This window comes from Bombus vosnesenskii, unplaced genomic scaffold (assembly GCF_011952255.1).
Source record: "Bombus vosnesenskii isolate JDL3184/JDL3185 unplaced genomic scaffold, Bvos_JDL3184-5_v1.1 scf7180000013285, whole genome shotgun sequence".
In the NCBI taxonomy this organism is placed as follows: Eukaryota; Metazoa; Arthropoda; class Insecta; order Hymenoptera; family Apidae; genus Bombus; species Bombus vosnesenskii.
Genome location: NW_022882938.1, coordinates 1,097,002 through 1,119,665, shown reverse-complemented (window position 1 = coordinate 1,119,665; position 22,664 = coordinate 1,097,002). Strand labels below are relative to the sequence as shown.

Here is a 22,664-nt window from a genome sequence, read left to right as displayed (position 1 = left end):
CGGAATAACATGAATAATAACGAAGAACATCTAAATCTACTTTAAGAATATTTTTTCCACATCTGTTCATTTTAAGATTCTCATATTAAAACATTTCAAGCATTTCATGACTGCTAAACACACGAACAATTTACAACGATTAATATAATTCTCGCACGAATAATACAATTCTTCATCGAGTGGAAAAAGAATATAAGTCTCGATATTGAAATTATCAGTTCGAAGATACTTTCTCAAGCACTCCATCCGTACTTCTTTTTTTTTCGGGTTTTTCGACCCGCAAGATTTATATGCTCATTCGTTAAAACGTTCCTTTCGAGGATAGTCTCGTCGACAGATGCTGTATCGGGCCCATAAAATTTTCGACGCTTTTGTCGATAGCTTTTCGACGGAATTTTCGTCTTCGTTCCTTTTTTCGTCTCACCCCTGAGGAGCAAGGGGGACACGGGATTTATACGCGCACAATCCGGCGTGTTTAAATCGAGCCTACGAGAAAGAATTGGCAAACAGGAAAGGGGACAGCAGAAACGGGTATCCCGCGCTATCTACATCTTAGCCGACGGTTTTATTCACGACTGGCTCGCTTTCGGCGAAAACAATGCGCCTCAAACGATCTCGCGTAGAGAGAAAAGGAGAAGGAGAAAAAATCTCGAAACAAAGCCGTGGGCTTACACCTTCCGTGCTTTTTCTCTAAGGAATGCGAGCGAGCTTATTCTTCGTCCGCGGTTCGACCACTGCGTCCGGCGGTGAAATTGAGATCGACGTGCGTCGAGAAATTCATGGTGGTTTGTGAATTGGGTATGGATAAAGGATATAGCCATGGGATTGAAATATAGATATCGAAAATTATAGGAACTAGTTTGTTTCAAGAATGAAACGACTGCAGCGAATTTTTCTTCCGGAAATTTTAATTGCCGAATTTTCGAATTTTCCAATAATTGAAATTATCGGATTCTCGGATTCCGGATTTTTCAATGTTCGATTTTCTAATTTTCTGGTTTCTTAATATCCTAACTTTCTGGTTCCAGGATTTTCGACTTTCTGTTTAAAATTTCCATCGATACGAGGCTAATCACCTTTTAGATGCTCGTAGAACCGATTCTCAGTAACATCATTACGTTTCCTAGAACTTATCAAGAATTCAAATGCACACATTCTTTGAGTTGTATACCTTGCTGGCAACCTTCTGCTCCATAAGTAGCGCAACTATTTTTTCCTCGAACCGTTAGAGATTCAAATATATTCTTCAAACATTCTCCGCGACACAAGTGTTCACCAACAGTTGTTGTTACTTCGCGCGATCTTTACTCCGTGTCTTAAAACTTTGAACAGACGCAGTTCGCGACACATTGACTAAACTTGAGACATTTACATATTTATAATGTTTAAAGACTCTTCTATAAAATAATCCTTAGACGTTAATCTCAATCCGCAATTCCATTAGTTCGACGACACTTTCTCCAAACATGTTGTTTAAAATATCCCTAATTTCTCACTAATCTCGTAATCAATTTTTGATACTTCTGTAAGCGTTTCAATGCTTAATTCCGATCAAGAAAACACAATTGCAACTGTTCGTCTTTTTCACGCTATTTCCAATACTCCCAATTTAAAAGTTATCCACGAATAACGCAAAGCTCTCTAAACATTCCGATGTAGCAAACTGTAAATGCAGTCGATGCAAGTAAGCAGTATTCCTCGATCTAAAAACAATTAGAATCGATTCACGATCGTACGCATAAAAGAAGTTGCCACATCTATCTTACTCGTTTTTCTACGCTCTTCTGTATACTCGTATGACAATTCGTAGAAAATGATCGTAATCGTGTGACAGAAGCAGAAAGCAAACTGAATTGTACGCAACGGCGTGTGCGTGGATCGCGACAGAGCGAAAACCGCACGTGCTTCGCGGTCGGACGCAATTCGTGCATTCGGACAACGAGCGTGCCGCGTTTCGCGGTTTCGGTTTACTGCATAATTGTGCGTCGGGCCGGGTGGCCGGCTGTAACGTTGATTCCTTTATCGGCGACGATATTGCCAATTACCGTATCGCAGGACTGACCGCGTTTACGCGCTCAGATAGCCTCGTTTAACACGGGGTGAAACGCGCGATTAACGCTGCGGCCCGTCGTTTATAACGCGAGTGTGCCAAGCGCGCCGGAACGCGGCACGAAACACGTGTTTCCACGAGAACACGAGCCCTTTATTCGCGTCGTGCTGCCCTTTCTGCTCGCCCTCTGGTACGTTCGTTCAGTCGCTATGCTGCTTTGTCGACTGTCACCGACTGCAACACGGCGTTTTGCCGCAATTATTCCAACCTCGATCAAGCTTCCTAAGACGATCAAGCTATCTAAGACGATCACGAGCTATTCTATCAGTCCTTAGCTCGTGGAGAAACTGGAGATGCGAATGGTAAAGGTGGAATGGGATTTTGAATGGATAGCGATTACTGGAGTACATATAGTTACGGAAATTTCTATGAATGTAATTTAAAAAATACAGTCCAGACAAAAATGTGTTTCACCTAGTAGATATCATGACAAATACTACAGTTTGGATGTTTCATATATTTTTGCATTCTGTGTACTTTTAGATTTATACATTATCCCGCTTTGGAACTGGTGGTGAGCAAAGTACGAAAAAATAAGGATAAGGAAAAATATGCGAACGAATGCATGAAAATATACTTAACACAGGGAGAAGAAAATTCGTAGAAAATTCATTTTTTTTAGAGTTGATTGACCTGTGTCTTAAAATCAATGTCCTTTCTTAGACACTTGAATAACTTTTCATTCTAATTTTCTAATTCTTTCGTTTCTCGTTTCAAGACCAAAGAATCTTCACCTAAAAATCCCCAAGAAAATACGCTCCAGAAATTCCTGTCTCACTTCTAAAAAGAAGGAACGATAAAATGAAACCGAAATGGCAATTCTATCCAACAGAAGATTTAAAGATTGAACCGTTGGAGGATAGGGGAGAAAAAAGCAGGATACGAAGGAAGAGGTATCGCGATGCGAAGAACGATGCTCTTACCGAGGTAGCGTGTCGATCCGGCGCGAGCACTGGCTGGCTATCGCGTTTTCGCGGTTTTTTGCCTCGTGACAAGGGCTGCGAGGAAATCGGCTGCCGAAATAACAGCATAACGCCGGGGCAAGGGTAGACTACCGGCAGACAGCGACTATGGGGGCGGTGACCGCCCGCCAACGCGAATCAATACCCGCAGGAACAGGAACCACCGACCTAGCGAGAGAGACAGCGACCACGCCATGAGGGGTAGAGAAAAGGGAACGTCCCAGAGGCAGTGGCAGAGAGAAGCAGAGAGAGGGGAAGGAAAAGCGAGCAGTATCAAGAGAGGAGCAAGAGGTGGCAGCGGGGTTGGAGGCGGAGAATGACGGGCGGAGAGGAACAAGCCTGGCACATCGACGCACCCAGGGTGCCAACGGCGTGGAGCAAAGTGCCGATACCTGTCTCTATCTTCCGTGATTCCTTCCGCGGGTGCGCTGTTTTTCACTCTTCGAGATTCTACGGAGAAAAAAATCATCAAAGAGATCGTGTACACGTGCTTGTATCCCTGCCTTTTGTCCATATGTAAGAAGACGAGTGGAATTTGCACCTTGATAGAATGGATAAAGAATTTTAGATTTTCAGCGTGGACAACATTGGGTACGAGTGAGGAAGAAGATGTTCGTTGGGAAGGGTTTTGTGAGGAGATTTTTAGATGTTGCTCGGAGGATGAAGATCGTTATACGTTGCAGAGAATGAACGTGGAAGCCTTTTTTAAAGAAAGGATTAACCAGTATACGAAAGCGTATACATTGCGAGCCTAAATTCATGATACGAGCGAAGTCTGGGAGATTTGATGGCTTGAAATAAGAACGAAATCATTTGAAAATAAATTAAAGCCTAGAGCGAACAATTCTGAAAACTAAATATGGAGAAGTAAACATTTTTGTAATCAACTTCTTACACCTTCGATAACGAAATTACAAGAATAAAAGACGATGAGTAAAGGATTAATTTCTACCATGTCTCTGACGATGGTTGATAGTAACGGAGCGGTAAATTTTCGCCGTTTGCTCGTTACTTGTTCTGGAAACGCGTTCTTCTGCCAGAAGGGAGAAAATTGAACTGAGGATTGAACGGGACAGCCTTGGATGGTAGTCAAACCGGACGAGTCGCGAATCGACTGGTACCTCGTTCACGGCACAGACATCGCGGGTTTAACACGCGCATTTTTGCACACGGATAATCTTCACACGTGTTCGTCAGCAGAAAACAGAGTCGGTTCGCGCTTGGACAGACTGGTTTGCCCAGTAACCTCGCAGTACCAGGCCAAAGAGAATCCAGAGAGAGGATGCACAAGCTCGAAACGATCGCGGAGAACCGCATTCCTTCCGACGTTTCAACCTACTCCTCGATCGACTTTCCTCTTCCTCTCAGCCTCGTTGAAAGTGACAGTCCGGATGACGCTCGTCGAGGAAGCTCCTCGAGATTGAAAGACTGGTTTATACCGGTGCAAGTTGCTGCTTGATGCGAGAGTCGAGGAGGTTTTCTCATTTTTTAGAACTTTGTTGCTTTTCTTAAATGAAATTACAGGTTCTTTGATATTACAGATTTTCTGTAAGAATTTATACGAAGATAAGGTTTTCACTGTTTCCAGACTAATACATACGTTTCAAGAACTTTTATTCTCTGCAAGAATTTCTATGAGGACGAAAGTTTAACCGTTTTAAATCTAATTGCTCTGAGTTGTTATAATTTCTTTAACATCAATAACATCTGACTTAGGAGATACACCATTTCATTATAAGTGGACCTATCATATCCCATTAAGAAAATCTATTTCTTTTTTTATGTAAGTAGAATTTATCTTGAAAGGTAGTGTACCGTGGAAATTTTGTCGTACTTTTGGAATTGGACAAAAGATTTCCAATCTTCCCTATTTTCAATTTTAGTTAGAAATATTGCTGGAAAATGTGACATAATTTGGAAAATTTGTATTAAACTTTATAATATTTACCGTAAAAACTTTAATAGAAGCTCTACGATATTTTGTATTCTATCACCCTCCTTGGAGAATTTGCAAGATTTATGTTCCAATTAGTCGAATCTTTTATCAACGGGGAACTCTGAAAATTTAATAACTCTTGCTTTAATGAAATTTCCAATCCCGTTATCCCTTCTGAAGAGTAAGATAATCTGAAAAATGTATATTCTAATCAATCATAATTTTTTATTATTAGAAAACTTCGAACCTTTACTATAAAATTTTCTACTTGATTATATTTCGCTATCTTGCAAAACTTCCTTAAAACAAAAATACAAGATGTTATTTTCGCTCTTAACAAAAATTACAAATTGTAGGCTTCAGTTCGTTCGAAAGAAAAGACCGCGAGTATTTGCTTTGGTTCTTGAAAGCAACGACTTTTGCTTTGCTTTGGTTCTTTCTTTGGTTTGGTGAAACGCAATCTGTGGAACACAGCGGGGGAGGAGCAAGCGTATTCCCTTGGAGGGTGAAGACAAATTGAAGTAATGAACCGCAATGGTCTAGGTCAAGGTCCTTGGCCTCGGTTTAGCATTGGTATACACGAAATACACCAAGGGGCCATACCGATAGGGCCGCACTGTTTATTCCCTCAAGTGCTACGTGTTACATGCCGATATACTGTGCCAGATTACGGGAGAGGAGTGGCTAAGCAGGAAGGGATCGATGTTATCCTTGGGGACCAAGACGCCTGTAATCTCATCGAGGATTTTCAACTCCATTTGAGATCGTGCCAGACAATCGGATCCCTCTAACACGCGAACTAGAATCTGGCTAATACTCCGGATAAGAAATTTTCCAAGCAGAATATTTACAAATTTCCAATCCAATTACGTAACATCTTCGCTTCTTTTTTATTTTAGGATACACACGTTAATCGTGCATATTTTATTGAAGATAAAATATTGAAAATTTAAAGAATTGTGTGTTTGCGTGTGATGATCACTTATTTAGTTTAAATATTTAACAGATTAATTAATTCTGGATATCGACGTGTGAAATATTCCTCATGTATAGTTAAATTAATATTCTTTTTCTACAAAAATTATATTTTCATAATTTGTTCATTCTTTTGTCATTTTCTTTTTTCAGTTATTCCAATACGTACGATTTTGAAGCATCTATTAAAATTGGAATATTGTGATTATGTCTGGTATCTCATCAATGCACGAGATATTCTTCGTATAAAGATAAATTAATATTTCCCTTCTCTGAACGTGTCTTCCTATTATGTACAGTTTATTCACAAAACATGGCAATTTCTTACAGTTTTATATTCTTCCCTATGAATAAATTTCCCCCGCGATAAGATTTACCTACGTTTTACGGGAGATTACGTGTCATAGATACCAGAGGAGAATTCGAAGAACATTAAGCACACGTTTCAACAGATATTCGAAACATATAACGTTCAGAGTATCTTGTAATGTATAAGAGGAGACCGAGTGTGTACTTACCATAGAAACGACAGGAGGCGGAGGATTTCCGTTCCTAAGTGCCCCGGTTTGTTGGTTCGCCGCGGGATTCAGATTGTCCTTGGATTGCTGCATGGGATCCGGCTGATGAAGCGTTTGTTGCGTTTGCTGTTGCGGTTGTTGCTGATGCTGTTGCAGCCCGCCTATTCCAGCCTGTGGACTGCCTAAGCCTGCTGGTGCGCTATCTGGTGTACTCACTTGTCGCGCGATCTTTCGATAACTCTGAAATACAAAAGTTAATCTTTCGTCAGACAGGTACATGAATAGTAGCTTTCGAAAATGAATATTCAAATATTTTTCAGATTTTTATGGTATGGGTTTGCACTGTCGTTTCTATTCAAAGCTTCCGGCTGTAAGCTCTGTGTAATCCATCTTCGATTGAAAATTCCAAGTTCTACAAAATTGAAAAGTTGTGGAATTTCAGAAGATTCGTATGTTGAAAAACTTTAGAATCTGGTCATTGAAACGTCTACAGAAATAACGGACACAGTTCTAATATATCAATTTTATTTATCGGAAGAGAGATAGGGGCGCGAGTTTCGTACTCTAAGGTGCAAAATTACGAAAGTGCAAAAATTTATAGTGCGTATAGGTAATTAACGTCATCGACGAATTTATAATAGCACAATTTTCTTAGAGAAATATTTGATTCTTAGTTGGGTTTCGTCGAAGCGAGTGGAAAGTGGAATTGCCTACGTATTGCAGCAGCCACTTCGACTTGAATAGTTCGAAAATCGAAAGATTCAGAAACCTTTTTGGGATTTGAAAGCTTGAAAGTTTAAAAGTTTGCGAACTATGAAATTTAAAAGATTATAAAGTTTAAAAAGCACAAAATGTTCAAAGTTCACATTCGTTATAGCGTAGTTGTAGTATTTTCACAATAGTCGATTACGTCGTTTTCAAGCACGACGGAACGCGACGCAACACAACGAGCAACAGCCATCTATAAACTATATCTTGGAAACGCATAAACGTTGTTCGTGCAAAGAGGCTCTCACACGAACAACAAGAAAATCTGAAAGAGGTTGAAATTTACGGGACATATACGCGCGACGTCTCGCGTCCAATTATCCAATAACTTTCATCCTCGGGAGGGGCGTCGAGGTAGGTTGAACGACACACGCGTTCTTGCCTGTTCCTCTTCATTCGAGCAAAGTGTTTTCTTCTTGTATTGGGCCGCGTTGTAATCACCCACGCACGAGCGACGCGTCACGTCACGCCGGGCACACGACAAACAGAAGAGGCGGCTACGCTTTTGAAATGGCGAGGAAGGAAGGAAGGTAGGCAGGCAGGATGGTGTGTGGCACGGTAGCCGACCGTACGACGTACGGTGTGACCCTAATGCTAAAAATACAAAGGTGGCCTAAGTAGGCCGAGCCGGCTGAAACGGTTTCCATAGTTCAACAAGCGCCGCTGCCCGACAGCTATAACCGGCCACCCAACCGCCCCCAATGCCCCGCCACAAACGCAAACTTAATCAATTATTACGACGTCCCTCGAGGTATCACCATCTCTCGTAAACGTTTCGCGGGTGTACTTACAAAGATCATCGATGAAACAACGCTGGTGAAATTTCGAGCGTTTTTCAAAGAAACAATGGTTATAGATTGAGATTGAAATTGATCGAATGTCATTATAAAGTTCTAAGGTCTAAGTTGAGCAGGAAATAACGATGCTAGAAAATATAGAAATTTATGGTGTACATTCATTGAGAGGAAAATTGCAGACTGAAATAACGCGTCGTTAGCTCTTAACGGGTTAATTTATAAATAAAATAATAAATAAACGTCGACATAACTGAACAATGTCACGGATAGAAAGCAATTAAAAAATTGTTAAAAAATGTTTCTGTTTGGTTTACAGTTTACTATTTTTACCTCTCTCGTGCATATTTAACAGATATTGACTTTTAAATGACAGGTAAAATACCTATAAATCTAGGAATTTACATTTTCATCAGCAGTTTCGTTTAGTAGTAATTTAATAGTTAAAAGCTAATTTAATAGTTAAAATAAAAATAATTAAAAGGGAAAAGTTATCCTATTATAATTTTCTCATATAGTTTTCGATCATTCGTGATTTTTCTGACTCAGAAAACGCGAGCACGAATAATTTAGGCGCTGCTATATGTTCGATATAATAATCGTTTTCAAGAAAAAAACGAAGAAATGATGGAAAAATTTATGTCAACGACTTCATCATCCTCAACTATCATTCTTTGGAAATTCTCTGGAATTTCGTAAGAATTCTTCTCATAACTGCCTTCAGTAATAACTAACTAACGTAGCTAGTATATCCATAGATATTAAAATCGTTTTCTAATGTGATTTATACTGCAATTACAATAATTGCATCTACGTTTATATCATTCTATCATTTACAAGTATAAAACATAAAACGTACCAAGCTTATAAATACCATGATCATTCTCGATTAGCCTTGAACAATCAATTGATCCCGCGCACGAGCCTAACCTAAACTAAACTAACAATTTCAAGGACCACCTTCAAGTACCATCCATACTATTTAAGCAAGTATAATATGGAGTTCATTAATCACCGATAAATCTGTCTTAGGATACTTACGAATAATTAATCTGAATAGCGAAATTATCGAAACCTTTAAGAATTATTATCTTACTTGCGCACTACGAATAATTATGGAAGTTCATATTTTTATGAACACAATAAAGAAAAAGGAAAAGAAAAATAAAAGATGTCAATAACGCAAAATCTCGAAAATTCAAAAAATTAAAGATTTTTAAATTAAGCGATTCGGTGGTATGAAAGTTTGAAACTTCGAACGTCTGAAAATTAAAAGATTCCAAATCCTTTTTACTTCTCTCAAGAATCTGTAAAAGTCCCTAATAATCAATCTCACGTTCAGAGAAACCCGATCAATGAAAGTTGCGTAAATCCGAGTTAAATAGGCCGCAAATCCATCCAGACTGTCATCGCGAATCCATCAGCGTAATTACGACACAAAGTTGCTCACAATAATGCTGACATTTCCTTTTGACACGTCTCTACTCGCCAGAAGAAATCTTTCACGAAGAGTCACGATTCTCCAGCTCGAACCAGCACCGATAGGTGTGAATTATTAGTACGGGAACATCGAGTTTCACGTTGACGAGCAACGATGGTCGAGATTATAAAGAGCTGGTTGTTTATTCGTTGCGGGCACAGGTTGCCGCAACCGCGACGCGGCCAGCCCCGTCATAAATGTAAATTGAATTCCGTCGCATAAATTTCCACCGTGCGGCGTACCCAATAAATTCACCGCCCGATACAATCAGTAATATTCTGTAACATCGTCGCCGATCGGATTACGAAACTCTTTCCGCGCTGATCGAACAAGTGCCCTTGGAACCCTGTTGACTCTTGGACGAGGAACCATCCTTCGCTCATTATCCGTGAAACTGTTATTATACGTCAAATAATATTATAGGTAAGTAAGGGTATTATAAGTCGACCATGAGTTGCAAGAAAATGGGTTCGTAGGAAGTTAATCGAGTACAAATATCTGAATTTTTGAATACTCAAATTGTTGAATTTAAAAAAACTTTAATATTCAAAAATATGGAACTGCCAAGCGGTTAAATTTGTTAACAATTACGTTTCGAGTTCCCGAATTTTCACGTTTCGATGAAATCCGATTACATCGCGATCGAGCTGTTAAATTTTTAAATCATCGGCTTCTTCATATTAGCAAATTATCGTATCGTTAAATTTTTGATCTGTCAAGCTTCGAACGTTCGAAATTTTGAAATTTGCAAATTCTACAATTCTAAAACCATATCAATTCGTTGTAGATTATTGATCTGACTAATGAATCGATAGATGAAGCTTTCTTATGTTCAAATTAACACTTGAACTTAAGTTACTTTGTTTGATCTGTCAAGCTTCGAACGTTCGAAATTTTGGAATTTGCAAATTCTACAATTCAAAAACCATATCAATTCGTTGTAGATTATTGATCTGACTAATGAATCGATAGATGAAGCTTTCTTATGTTCAAGTCAACACTTGAACTTAAGATGCTCTTAAAACGAAAGTGAAATTGCGATATATAAATACCGATAAAAAGAAATAAAAATAGAGATAGAAAATAGAAGGCCACGGCAGAGTCGTTCTTTACCTAAGAAATGTTATTCACGTAGCTTTTCGCTCGAAGATATGTTAAATACCACCTATGCACCTGTACGATCTGAGACGTGTTCTGTGTCAGGACAACAGCCTTGCAGAACGGTTTGAAATTACCAATCACTTATTGCGGTTCGATTTTCCGCGCTACCTGGCCGGCATCGCTGGAATCGTGACGCGTTACGCCGTCACGTGTGTGCATATACACTGTATACTTTATAAATAGACAAGGTCTCGGGCCCACGCTAAGCCCACGGCTAGAGAGTGCGTTCGCTTGAACGGCGATCGTCTGGTCGCACTCGTTGAAGATATATTTCGCCCCGGTTTCTGTCCTACTCGACTTCTTGTGTTTCTCTTACTCTTCAGCCAGAGTGACAGAGGATTCCAGCTGTAACACGTGCCGCGAGAACGATGCCGCTTCCGTTCATGGATCGCCTGGAATATCGTTGCTCCAACGGAAACGTGACTTGCAAGGGCCGACTGACTGCCAATTACAATCTGCTCGACTATGTTACGAGAGATCGGGTTTCTGTTAATCGGTCTACGAGCTATTCTTTAGTCAATATCGATTAAGTCAATTTTCTCTAGAAATTTTTCGATTAAAATATTTGTTGTCTCTATTTATTGAGCTTTGAGATTGTTTTCGTTTCAGGAAGGATTTTAATCATTTAATGCAATAAAATAGCAATATCTGTATTTTATAAAGAATACGTAGTATATCTATTTGCATCGTAAGTTGTTTCTTTTTTTATTATAAAGCATGTAATCCTTTTGATTAATCTCTTAACGTGTACGCCCGTGAGATTATGCTGGCGTGTACATTGGTAGAAACGTGCAATTGGTGTTAGATACACCGGTAGAGTGAATACACTCGCTTCATGGTGATTTGGTCAACATTATCGAACCGAAACTATAATATTTTATGCTTGGATAGCTGTATGAATTGTATCGTTAGCATAGTATATTACTTATAAATCTGAACAAAATTTTAGCGTTAGATTGTAACGGGTATCCAAAATTTCTCCCAAAAATTATATCTGTCAAATCTAGCTAACTTAATTATATAAAATAATTTTACGGATAATATAATCCAAGGGTCAAAAAATCCTTCGCCAAAACCTAAAGTTAAACGTATTTCTCGATCACAAAGGTTCATTTCCTTTTATAAATCCTTTATAAACTGTTCAAGCATCCAAGTTCTCTGCTCCGTTGAGTTTCTCTATTATCGAAGACACTCGATGTTTAAAGAAATCGACGACGAAAAGACCTCTCGGGAAGGGAAACCAGATATGAAAAACCTTGCGTTGGCCGTCGTGGTGTTCAGTGTTCATAGTCAATAACCTCCTCCAACTTCCCAAGGTTACCCCCTTCAAGGTTTCATAAATCGTTTATCTTCGAGTGGGCATCGGAGCTCAGCTCCGTACGCGAATAATGGAAAGTCAAAATTTATCAATGCCTAGACTCTTCGTACGGTGCGAAAAGTGATACCGATATCACGGGAAACGGAGCTGTATCGCGTTACCTCCGTTTTATGGAATATCGTTCGGCGTGGTTTGATCCGCACGATCGAACTTCCATTGGAACGGTGCTTTCAATCGAAATACGTGAGCTATCTTAGAGTGGAATTTAAAATTTCATCGAATTCGGAATTTACATGATGCACGTAATAAAATAACAAATAGGATAAAATTCCATTTGAATTCATCTCTGAAGCTAATGCTACTAAATGAGAAAATTATTACACTTAACGGATATATAATATATTTTGACTATATCTTAACTATACAGTTACTGTGCGGTTGAATAACACGTACGAGCGGGCATAAGCTGATTCCTTACGAGAAAATAAGAAGAAAATATAGAAGAACATTATTTTATATGACGCTTTGCTTTCGAAAAAATCGAACGTGAAAATTTATCAAGTATACTTGAACATGGCTAATGCTGAACGGGAACAAATAATCGACAGGAGGTTATTTTACGTGTGAAAACAAATCGAAAATGTAGAGCAAAATCTTTCCACAAGATGCTTTGTTTCTGAGAAAGATAAATATGGAAATTTATTATTAAATAGCGTAGTAGGTCAATTCTTAACAAAAGAGGTTCAAACTCCATTTTCTTGAAAATGGGGCCTTAAACGGGAATTTTATTCCACGTTTTTGACTTATTTTTGCACGTAGAATAATCCTCCGTACATACCATGCCGATAATTAGCTAAATTCATGATATAACCGATAAATTTTGAAAATTGATTTTCTCGAGAACGGAGCCTCGTATGAAACATTTTTATTCCACATTTTCTTCTTATTTTTTCATAAGGAATCACCTTATATCTGCTTGTACACGTTACTGTCGCCCCCTATATTGTAATATGTATAATAATTTTAAAAACAGTTGCATAAATGAAAATTATCAAATTCCTTTGTTTCTACAAGTTTGCATACCATCTTTTTGCCGTCAATTGCCAAAGAAGGCTTTCCTATCCGTTCGAGAACAATACTAAATGTTCCCGTTCTCGAGCAGAATGCTCGTTAATGCACGGTAGAATGAGTCACGTAATGATTCGACTTGAGGTCGGTCACTTAATTATTCCGAATGATTTCGCGAACACCAAAAACGTGCGTGAACCCATTCCTCCTCTCCACCGCTCTACGAAATGAAACGTTCGCTGACGAGACATTTTATTGTACGGTTTGAAATATCAAAATGCAGACAATCCTGGTATATTCGTATCTCTCGTCAGACGTTGGACTTTTGCATTTGTATCGAACTATCAGGTCTCTCGGTTTCTTGGCTGGCTTATTTATTATTCGCGACCATGACTTGAAAGAAAAAGAAACGAGCATAATGGCCAGCCGGGACCGTGGCATCGTATTTTACAGACACACGCGTACACATGTGAATCTGTGAAAAGTTGTAGAAGCTTGCAAGATCTCCGAGCGCTCATCGATCGTCGTGGAAAATGAGTTTCGCGATGCCACTAACGACGTCGACGATGGTTACGCTCGTAAACCTGGAGGAACATCCACGCGAGTCGCAACATCCCGCCACGATTTTATTGTTCTCCTGGTGTGTACACGTGTCATTGATCGTGTCGTTAAAAACGCGTCGAACACGGCCATCTTCCACCGTAATGTAATTTGCTGTGATTATAATCGGCAGTCTCGTTTCGAGAGAAAACGACTCGATGGGAAACTCGTACGGTAGCTAGCTATAAATTCTCGGCCCAATTAAAAGTTTCCGATTGTAATATCTCGCGTTTAAAAGAGAGACAAGCGTGTTTTACACGGACCTAACTGTAAAAGAGGAAATTCCGGTGCTGGATGTCGGAGTACTAATTTATAGTAAAACGATGTGGTCTGCTGTCGGGGGCGTTTTCGAGAAGAATAAATTGGTTAAATTCATATTCCTTTGAAATGAAATATTCCGCTAACACTGTGCACACGACTTGACAAAATTTCATTCGTATTCCACTTTAAAGCGAATTTTTCTTTTTTCTTTTGCAAAATATTTTGAACGTGTCACTTAGAAACCGATTGCGTAACATAGTATAGACTTCGATAAGTATCTTGGAATTTTTTCAAGTGCTTTGAAAACCTAGAATGGTAAAAGAATTAGGTGAACATAAACGACCTAGTTGTCGCACGAAGGACCAAGAGATTGAAAATTGATGTGATTGTAATTTGGAAAATTGATTGATTGATCTGGATTCTTCGATATTACGTTCTTTGCACAAAGAACAGTATTCCGTATTCTACTCTGAAGATATATCGCGGATGAAAATAGCATTTAGAAACTACTATTAACAATGCACAAACTTCATGCTCAGATTTCCAACAAAGTTGATAGGATATTACGTTCCATAAATTTAATTAAACCAGCACAGACCACCAGTCCATTGGTTAGTTATATTCGTCTCTAAACGTTCCCTTTGCGATCAGCGATTCCATATCACGAAATTCCACATGGTGAATTCGACCAAATAATTCCAGAAAATATTTAACAGGATTCCACTCAGGGAATTCCATATAACTATCACATATTACAATACACGTAATTCACGCATCTATTAGATCATAAATAAATGTTACATTTATAATCAAGAATAATATGGAGTAGGTAAATGTATTCTATTTAGTTCCCAAAATGTTTAGAAATTCCAAAATGTTTTATATAACGTACACGATATATACATAAAAATTTACTATAGTGGCTGTTCAAATACTTTCGTGAGTCACTGTAGAGTATCTTCTGGTGACAGGCCACACACTCGACCGACAATTTTCAATCGGTGTCGATCGAACGAGAAGAAGGTAGATTGGCGAGCCACTTCAAAGAGTCGCGTCGAGTCTTTTTCCACAGGAAAAGAACCCCGGCCAGGATTCATTTTTCTAACGGAGCGAGGCGGTACCAGGAGCGCATTTGCATCTCTCTGTCCGCGAGCTCATTTTTCCGACTATCTCGTCGGAAATAAATCTGCCCTGAGCCATGGAACAGGCCACAGCCGGTAATAAAAAAAAAAGAAGAGAGAAGAGAAAAAAGAAAAGAAGGAGAGGGAAGGAGAAGAGGGAAGAAAAAAAAAGGCGAACGACGTTCTCCCTTTATCTGCGCCACGTAGCGCGGCTTTTTAATGACGGGCATAAGTAAAAGCGCATCCTGGCCTTAACGACTGAAACTGAGCACGGAAATTCATTAAGAAGAGAGGTCGAGATTCAATGATCCAAGAGTCCATGAATTTCGTGGATCATGGACTTCACGCCTGTTTTCCTTGTTCCTTCTATTTCTTCGAAATCGTTCTCGTTTCATCGAATCACTCTGTCGCCATTCATTCGAATTTTAATACTTATCGTGATAAGAATTATCATGATTAGTTAATCGCTTCTATTTTAAACTTGCGATCCTCCAACTTTCACGGGTCGATTTTAATCGTGCATAGTAATGTTAACTATCTCGTTCCTGCCTTACAGATAAAAAATTTATTTAAGAATACAAGGCCATAATCGGACTTACAATGATCTAAGGAATGTAGGTTAAATTTATTACTTTTGCTACATTTAGAAATTTCTTGTCGATCGTAGATATGCCGACTAATTACAATCCTAAGTTTGTGAAATAAGGAAAGACAGAATTCTTGCTACGTAATTTACAGATTTATGAATGTTACTGTTTCAACAGTGTCAGGATTATGTATCGCATCGATTGTACAGAAAAATATCAACCTGGAAGGTAAGTTTTACTATCATAGGATACAGTTTGTAACTGGTCATGTAACATTTACCTCATTGCTCCAATACTAATCAACGTATTCCAAAGAGTAAAAGCGAAACCATTATATCAGATGTTAGATAAAATCGGCACACGTAGGTCGATCATGACTCAGAAAGCGAAACTTGGACGTTCTATTTCGATCAGGTTATTTAACGTTCTTATCTGATCTCGTATATATTTGGATTTATCTTTGGACAATTATTTAATGTAGCATTCATAACACGACTAATATTATTTAATCTCATAAATTTCCTATATCGTAGGAAGAGAGGAAAGAGAAAGAGAGTGAGAGAAGAAGAAAGGAAGAATAAAGGTTTGGTTTCTGCTACATAAATATTTCTTACAATTTTAAGTCGTGCAGAATAATTATCTTGTTTGTGATTTATAAAATTTCTTATCTTATTGTCAAACTTGTGACTGTGTGTTGTGTAAAAGATACTATTAGCATTGATAAAATTTTCTTTATAAAATTAGTTCAATTACGCAATTCAATAAAATTGCTATAATTTAAGAATCTTCTCTCTTTAACATATCACTACATAAAATACGTTATATTACATTTGCATCTGCAAAAACTCAAACTATTAATTTGTATAATTGTATAAAAAAGTTTCTAACCAAGAAATAATTCTTAAATAGCGTTTGACAAGATGAAAATCAGTTCGCACTGTATGGTGTTTCCACCCTTGAAACGTCCTCAAGACAATATCGAGCTGATATTCCCCGTCTGAAAGACAAACTCGTTTCAAACGTCATCGTAATTCCCGCGGAAGCATCGGGATCGTGCATACGTGCCTGTCCCAGTATCTATCCGGGCCACGGACAGAATTTACGAGCGAGTTATACGAGCGACGTGGCTTTATATCATTACTCCCACCAATACTCGCCTCTTTTATTACCGATTCCGCCGGAAGTTTAGCCGTCCAGGTACACGCATAAGCCACAAACGTAACTACCAACTATTTTCTTCTTTTATTCGCTGTTTAAACGCGGCCGGCTTGAATACGCTTCACGGATTCTTCACGAAGAAACGAAAACCATTTCTCCCGAATGTAATAAGAAAAAGAGGAAAAAGAAGAAAGAAAAGATTTAGAGAAAAACGATGGATGCGTTTTACGGATGGAGAAGTGACGGCGATGATGATGGTTCTTTTAAAACATCAATCATCGATCAGAGAAGCGGACGAGGGTTTAGATCTTGCGTGGCTGATTCGACCTTTTCGAAAATGGCCCAGGGGTAAAGACCACCTGGACCGAGCCGTCTACTTATACCAGGCCAGTTGTTAGGGTCGCGATTTACCCTCGAATCGTGGGGGCTATACAACGTGCACGGCACACCACGTGCTTGAACACGTGGCCGTTTATTGCCACTGATAAATCCTACTTTTGATTAGCCACCGTCTGTTCTCATTACTACACACATCATCGATTACATTTTTCCGATCCTTTGCAGGAGTTCTCATTAACGAGATTTTCATTCGTGTTCTTGTTCCATTTGATTACGCTTCTTAATGAACCGCCGTGTTATGTACGAGTCGGTATTATGGGAAGGAAAAACGAGATAAATGGAAGTTTAATGAATGGTTGGGATGATTAATCTGAATCCTAAGTTAGGTCACATTATGCGGAGATGAGGAGATAGCTAAAAAAAAAAGTATAGCACTGTTGAACCACGTCCAGATTAATAAACTATTTGAATTCAAAGGAGTTGAAATGAAAGATTTGATTAATGAGAACAAGCGTAGAAATTTGAGAGGATATTTCAAGTCGAATTAGAAGTTAAACTTAAATTAGAAATTCTACTGATCAAGTGGTTTCAAATAAAAATTCCTCGGACCTATCGCTATAATTGTCTGAAAGGATGTAAACCTACCTATTATAACAGTCAGTCTTATAATTATATCAAACTTACAGTCAAAACGTTGCCTTAAAAATAAAACGAACATGATAAGAAGCCCGCTTTAAGTTTTACACTGTGTCCATTAAAAACTTTCTATTTTCTCCAAGACGCAAAACTGGATCCTGTTACAAAAAAAGGTCGTCAGTAAATATAGAACGATTCCACATCGATTTCAAGGGACATCAATTAAATCACATTTGCGTGCACCACCAAGGATAGGCAATCGTTATCGCGACAAATAACGAAGGGTAACGTAAGCGACGTTTAACGAGCTACGCTCGTTTCTTCCCCTTATCAGAATCGCGATAAATGTCCGTAATAAGCTCTTATCATCAATCACTCTGACAGCCTGATAACTCACTCCCATTCACAGGGATACCCGTTCCCGCGTCTTTCTTAACCATTTAACGCTTTATGTTCTCCAACTGCGTCTACATAACGAAACATCTCGATACGTTTAGCAACCATCATTCTGGTCGATAAAAGATCAACTACTAGTTGCATCTTATCACGTATTTAAGAATTCTATGCTTGAGAATTTCAGAACTTCTTTTTATGACAAAAACGTCATATACTCAACTTAAGAATTTTTGTATAACGTAGTTGTACTCGAGAATGGTCGCGTGCCATGTTTTCCAGTAAACGTGACCATCGTTCGGAAGAAACTCTCTTCTTAGGCTTGTGTCTCGCCCAAAAGACGACCACGGTTCATGATTCGGCCGTGGAATTCTCGGCTTCATTCATTCGAACCGGTTATTTCTAGGAAAGAGGAGGTTGAATGAAAATCTGTCAACCCACGTGGCGAAACGCGTGGCCAATGACCGCTTCCGACCTCGACGGCTTGTCTTCCGTCCATCTCTAAACCAAACGATTCGGTGACTAAACTCGTACGAAATTCAAGTGCTTCTTTTTTGCAATATGGTCGATTAATTGAGAAGGAAGAAAATTGGTCGATATGGTAATCGGTGACGTGTTATATTTACATTGGAATTATTGACGATTAAAATACGAAGTAGAGACTCGTAGACGTTGTAGAAATCAAAATAGTTAAAGTGAAAGATATATGACGAAATATATAATGCAAAACGAGGGTCAAGTTTTCAATCTTAATTACTGAAAATTCTCAATGCAAGAATTGATTGTAAATATCAATAAATAAATAAATAAATAAAAAAGGTTTTAATCTTCTTACAAAAGGTCATACAAATGTCAAAAAATATATTATTATAAAATTGATAATTTTTGTGGTTGTTTTAACTAACCTGATAGTCTCATTGTAAAAGGTAAAGGTGATTGGAATGTTCTCTTTGTGACAAACGGGCTCCTCGAATTGATTCCAGCATTTATTCACGACCGATTGCAAATTCCACTCGCGTAAAACAATCACCTATATGGTATGCTGACCATTTGCACTCTAACGAGTTTTACGATATCGCCAATTTGCAGTTTCTGCAGCTCTTTTTTTTAAATCAAAAGTTTCGTTTTGAGAAGGGAAGACCTATAAGTGTCTGAACATTTATTTATACAGCAGTCTTCTTTTCTTATCCATTCCTCTATCGTTAAAGACAGAACTAAATTATCAATGTGTATGTGCTATAACGATGGTTGTAAAATACAAAGGATCAAGATTAAATTTAATTTCTCTTGGACCTAATCTAAATTCATGGAAAATTTAAAAAACCCTAAGAATCAATTCCTGTCTTTTTCCGATCATAATTTCCTGATAAAATAACAGTCAATTTCCGAGTGTTCACTCGCAAGGAATCACAAATTAAAACAGAGGGAGATAGATTTTGCTTAATTTTTCTTTAACCTAACCCAGAAGATTCAGCTACCAAATTCACAAAAACTTAGAAACAAAATCTTGAAGAATAATTTCCACGTCTTTCATAACCGATCACAAGTCTCTATCTTCTAAAGTTATTCATATAAAAAAATTGCCTTTAGCCTTCCGTTATGTTGTCTTGAATTTATTACGCGATGAATAAATGATCCTTGCATCTCGAGATGACTATCTTATGCTTTGATGACGGTTCACGAGCACTGGCTGATAGGTATCGTTATTTATTTTACAGCTAACAGGATTAGTTTCTAATCTCGTTGCCCTTTTTTTCCATCGGATTCCACGTGATCGGTTCCAAAGTCACGAAGGAAGAATCGATGCCTCGAAGCTCGATGTCTCCGACGAATAGCTAGCGCATAGGACACACAACGCTTGACCTGAATTCCACCAGTACATGATAGACGAATGATTGCGTAACAGTAACACACGCGTGCTTTGTGGACTCGCTTTTTCGTGCTTCGCGTTGGTCCTTGAGAGAAAAAACGGGGAAAGAGAAGGAAGAAACGAGAGAAAAGAGTTGGACGAATCTCCACCGAACGAACGTCTACCACTTGGCGGTTGTTTGCAAGAGGTGTTCTTCTCTGATCAAGCTATGTTAATATGTTGTACAAGAACAAATAAAAAAAGGAATGTTATATAAGTAGATCGAAGCTTTGTTAACAGTTAGAATAAAAATTACGGTTACAATGGTAGAAGACGAGAATATATTTTCGATCAACATAATCACTAGCTATTAATACTTCATTACAATGTGTTCACTGTTCCTGGCAATAGATATACGGCTGATAGTAATAAGAGACTTATTTTATTATATGAAATTCACTTCGATTTTGCATCAGCTTAATGAGTCGACAAAGAATTCTTTGATGTGTATTATTCTGTATTATTATATTCATTGTCCGTTTTAATTTTCGCTTGATATATTTTTCCTTTCAATGATTTCATTTGAACGAACCATTAAGAAAATCCTTAGTCTCATTTTCATCATGCGTTCTAATTCAGGTTCAATATACTTTTTATTTCAATATTTTTCATACATAAAAGTGTAATGGTTCTAGATCTGATAATTTTCGAAACTAAAACGATCAGATAAAACACACTAAAGAATTGTAGTTGGAAAAAATATTGGAGCACCCTGTATAATTTTACTGTCTTCGTAACATATACGAACATGCGTTTCACGGAGGACCAACGGGATGTTCGGAGCATCGTATACGCTGATGGATCGTTTAGGTTTGTTGTATGCTGCTTTTTTCGCGGGCTCACGATAGTGTGCGTCAGAGACGATTAAACTCGAAGATTGGCTGACGAAAACTCGTTTAAACTGTGACAGTTGGTTTTAATCGTGCTCTAAAAACAAACTGTCAATAGAATGAGGAAGATTTGGTATTTTTAATATTTTACCTTCGCAGCGTTGAATGTCTGTGGTAGTTGAAAGCGCGCGCATGAGGTTTCCTTCGATGGAAGCGATAGAAAAGAACGACAGAAAAGATGGAAAAGATAAAAGACGTTGAAACCTTTCACGGCGTAATAAAATTACGAAGAATTCAGAGCGGTTAACTTAAAGAATAATTATTCTTTAAGTCCTTCGACATTAAAAATACGTATTTTTAGCCTTTCGTAACTGATAAAATTTAATAATAGCACATTCTATATAATACGATTTAATATGTAAAGTAGTACACTTTCTAAGGCTAAGCCGTGAAGTCGTTCAATTAATTAAATTAAAAAATTGAAGGGAATTAGTTTTGCTTTCGATCGATCACAATGTACCGAAGCGTTGGTATAATATGATCAAGAAAAAGCATCGTGCACTATGCATGCGTCCATAAAGGTTTATCGCTTGTCTGCAATCTCTCTAGGTTGCCTTGAGGGTCCAAGGACTTCAATTGAAACCATACAAAATACGTAGTACGTTCGCGAGTATACCGGTTCGCGAAGTTTGCAACGATCTCCGCGGGACTTGAGAATCGACTGGACACACGGTTCCTCCAATATAAAGAGCGGGAAACTCACTCTGCGTCTTCCTGTGGACCACGTCTGCAACTGCGTTCTTTACCATAAATTCCACTTCGAAATCTCTTCTCTTTTCCTATCACGTCGTCGCTCCGATTCTCTTCACGCACAATAAAGAGACAACACAGTGAGCCAACACTGAATCACTCGAAGAAAAGGATTGTTTTTTTTTTGTACACGAAAAGAAGAAAAAAGAAGCAACACGCGTCGCGACACCGGAATTTCAATCTCGAAGAATCACTGCGCGAGTCTCTAGCGGAGGCGTATTTATCGCGTGTAATCGCGCGGCTCGGCTTCCCGGCGAATGCTTCTCGCTCGTGCAACAACCGTGAACACACCGTGCAACATGCACGACACACAGAGAAAGAGCCGATAGGGAAGGAGACAGCAGCAGAGTGGGAGAGAGGAAAAGAAAGATAGAGAGAGTCTCGTGTGCGATCCTCCGAACGGAGCTCTCACCGTGCACTGACTGCTCCGCTCCGCTTGCTCGCTACCGTCAATAAGATCGATCGAGTCCACTACTCGCGAGAGATCACACTAGACGCGCAGCGATCCGCCGAAAAACTCCCGTGGGACGCTTCTCCGCCCTCTGCAGCCCTCCTCGCCTATTCTCCCTCCCTGCTGTCCCTCGTTCCTTCTCACTCGCGCCTCCCCCTCCCCCTCTGATGCTCTCCCCTCCTCTTCTCTTCACCGCGGTCTCTGGCTTCTTCTCCCTCGCCTCCCTCGCACCCCCCACTCAACCCCCACCAACAGTGCACTGCTCTGTGTGCTTCGTAAGTACGTGTATGCGCAGTCTGTGTAGACGTTTATACATATAAAGTAGTATACTCTCCCTGTTCCCCCCCTTTATTCCCCCTTTGGCCGGTTGTCTCTTTCTTGTTCTCGTGTCGCTGTCCTTCTCCTTTTACGGTGTTCTTTTTCTTTCCTTCGACGGGAGAGGTTATCCTTTTCGCTCTTATCGTGGGCGCGCTATCACG

General features: G+C 39.0%; 1 protein-coding gene across 8 annotated transcripts in view; it reads right to left on the bottom strand.

Moving 5' to 3' along the window:
• Positions 1 to 22,664, bottom strand: part of LOC117232268 (DNA N6-methyl adenine demethylase) — a 146,246-nt gene that overhangs the window by 27,955 nt on the left and 95,627 nt on the right. For 5 of the 8 annotated variants that reach the window (XM_033491544.1, XM_033491548.1, XM_033491543.1 and 2 more), the window contains one exon: positions 6,502 to 6,741. In XM_033491544.1, coding sequence (XP_033347435.1) covers positions 6,502 to 6,741 — 240 coding nt within the window. The other 3 variants (XM_033491551.1, XM_033491549.1, XM_033491550.1) reach the window with 3 other exon arrangements.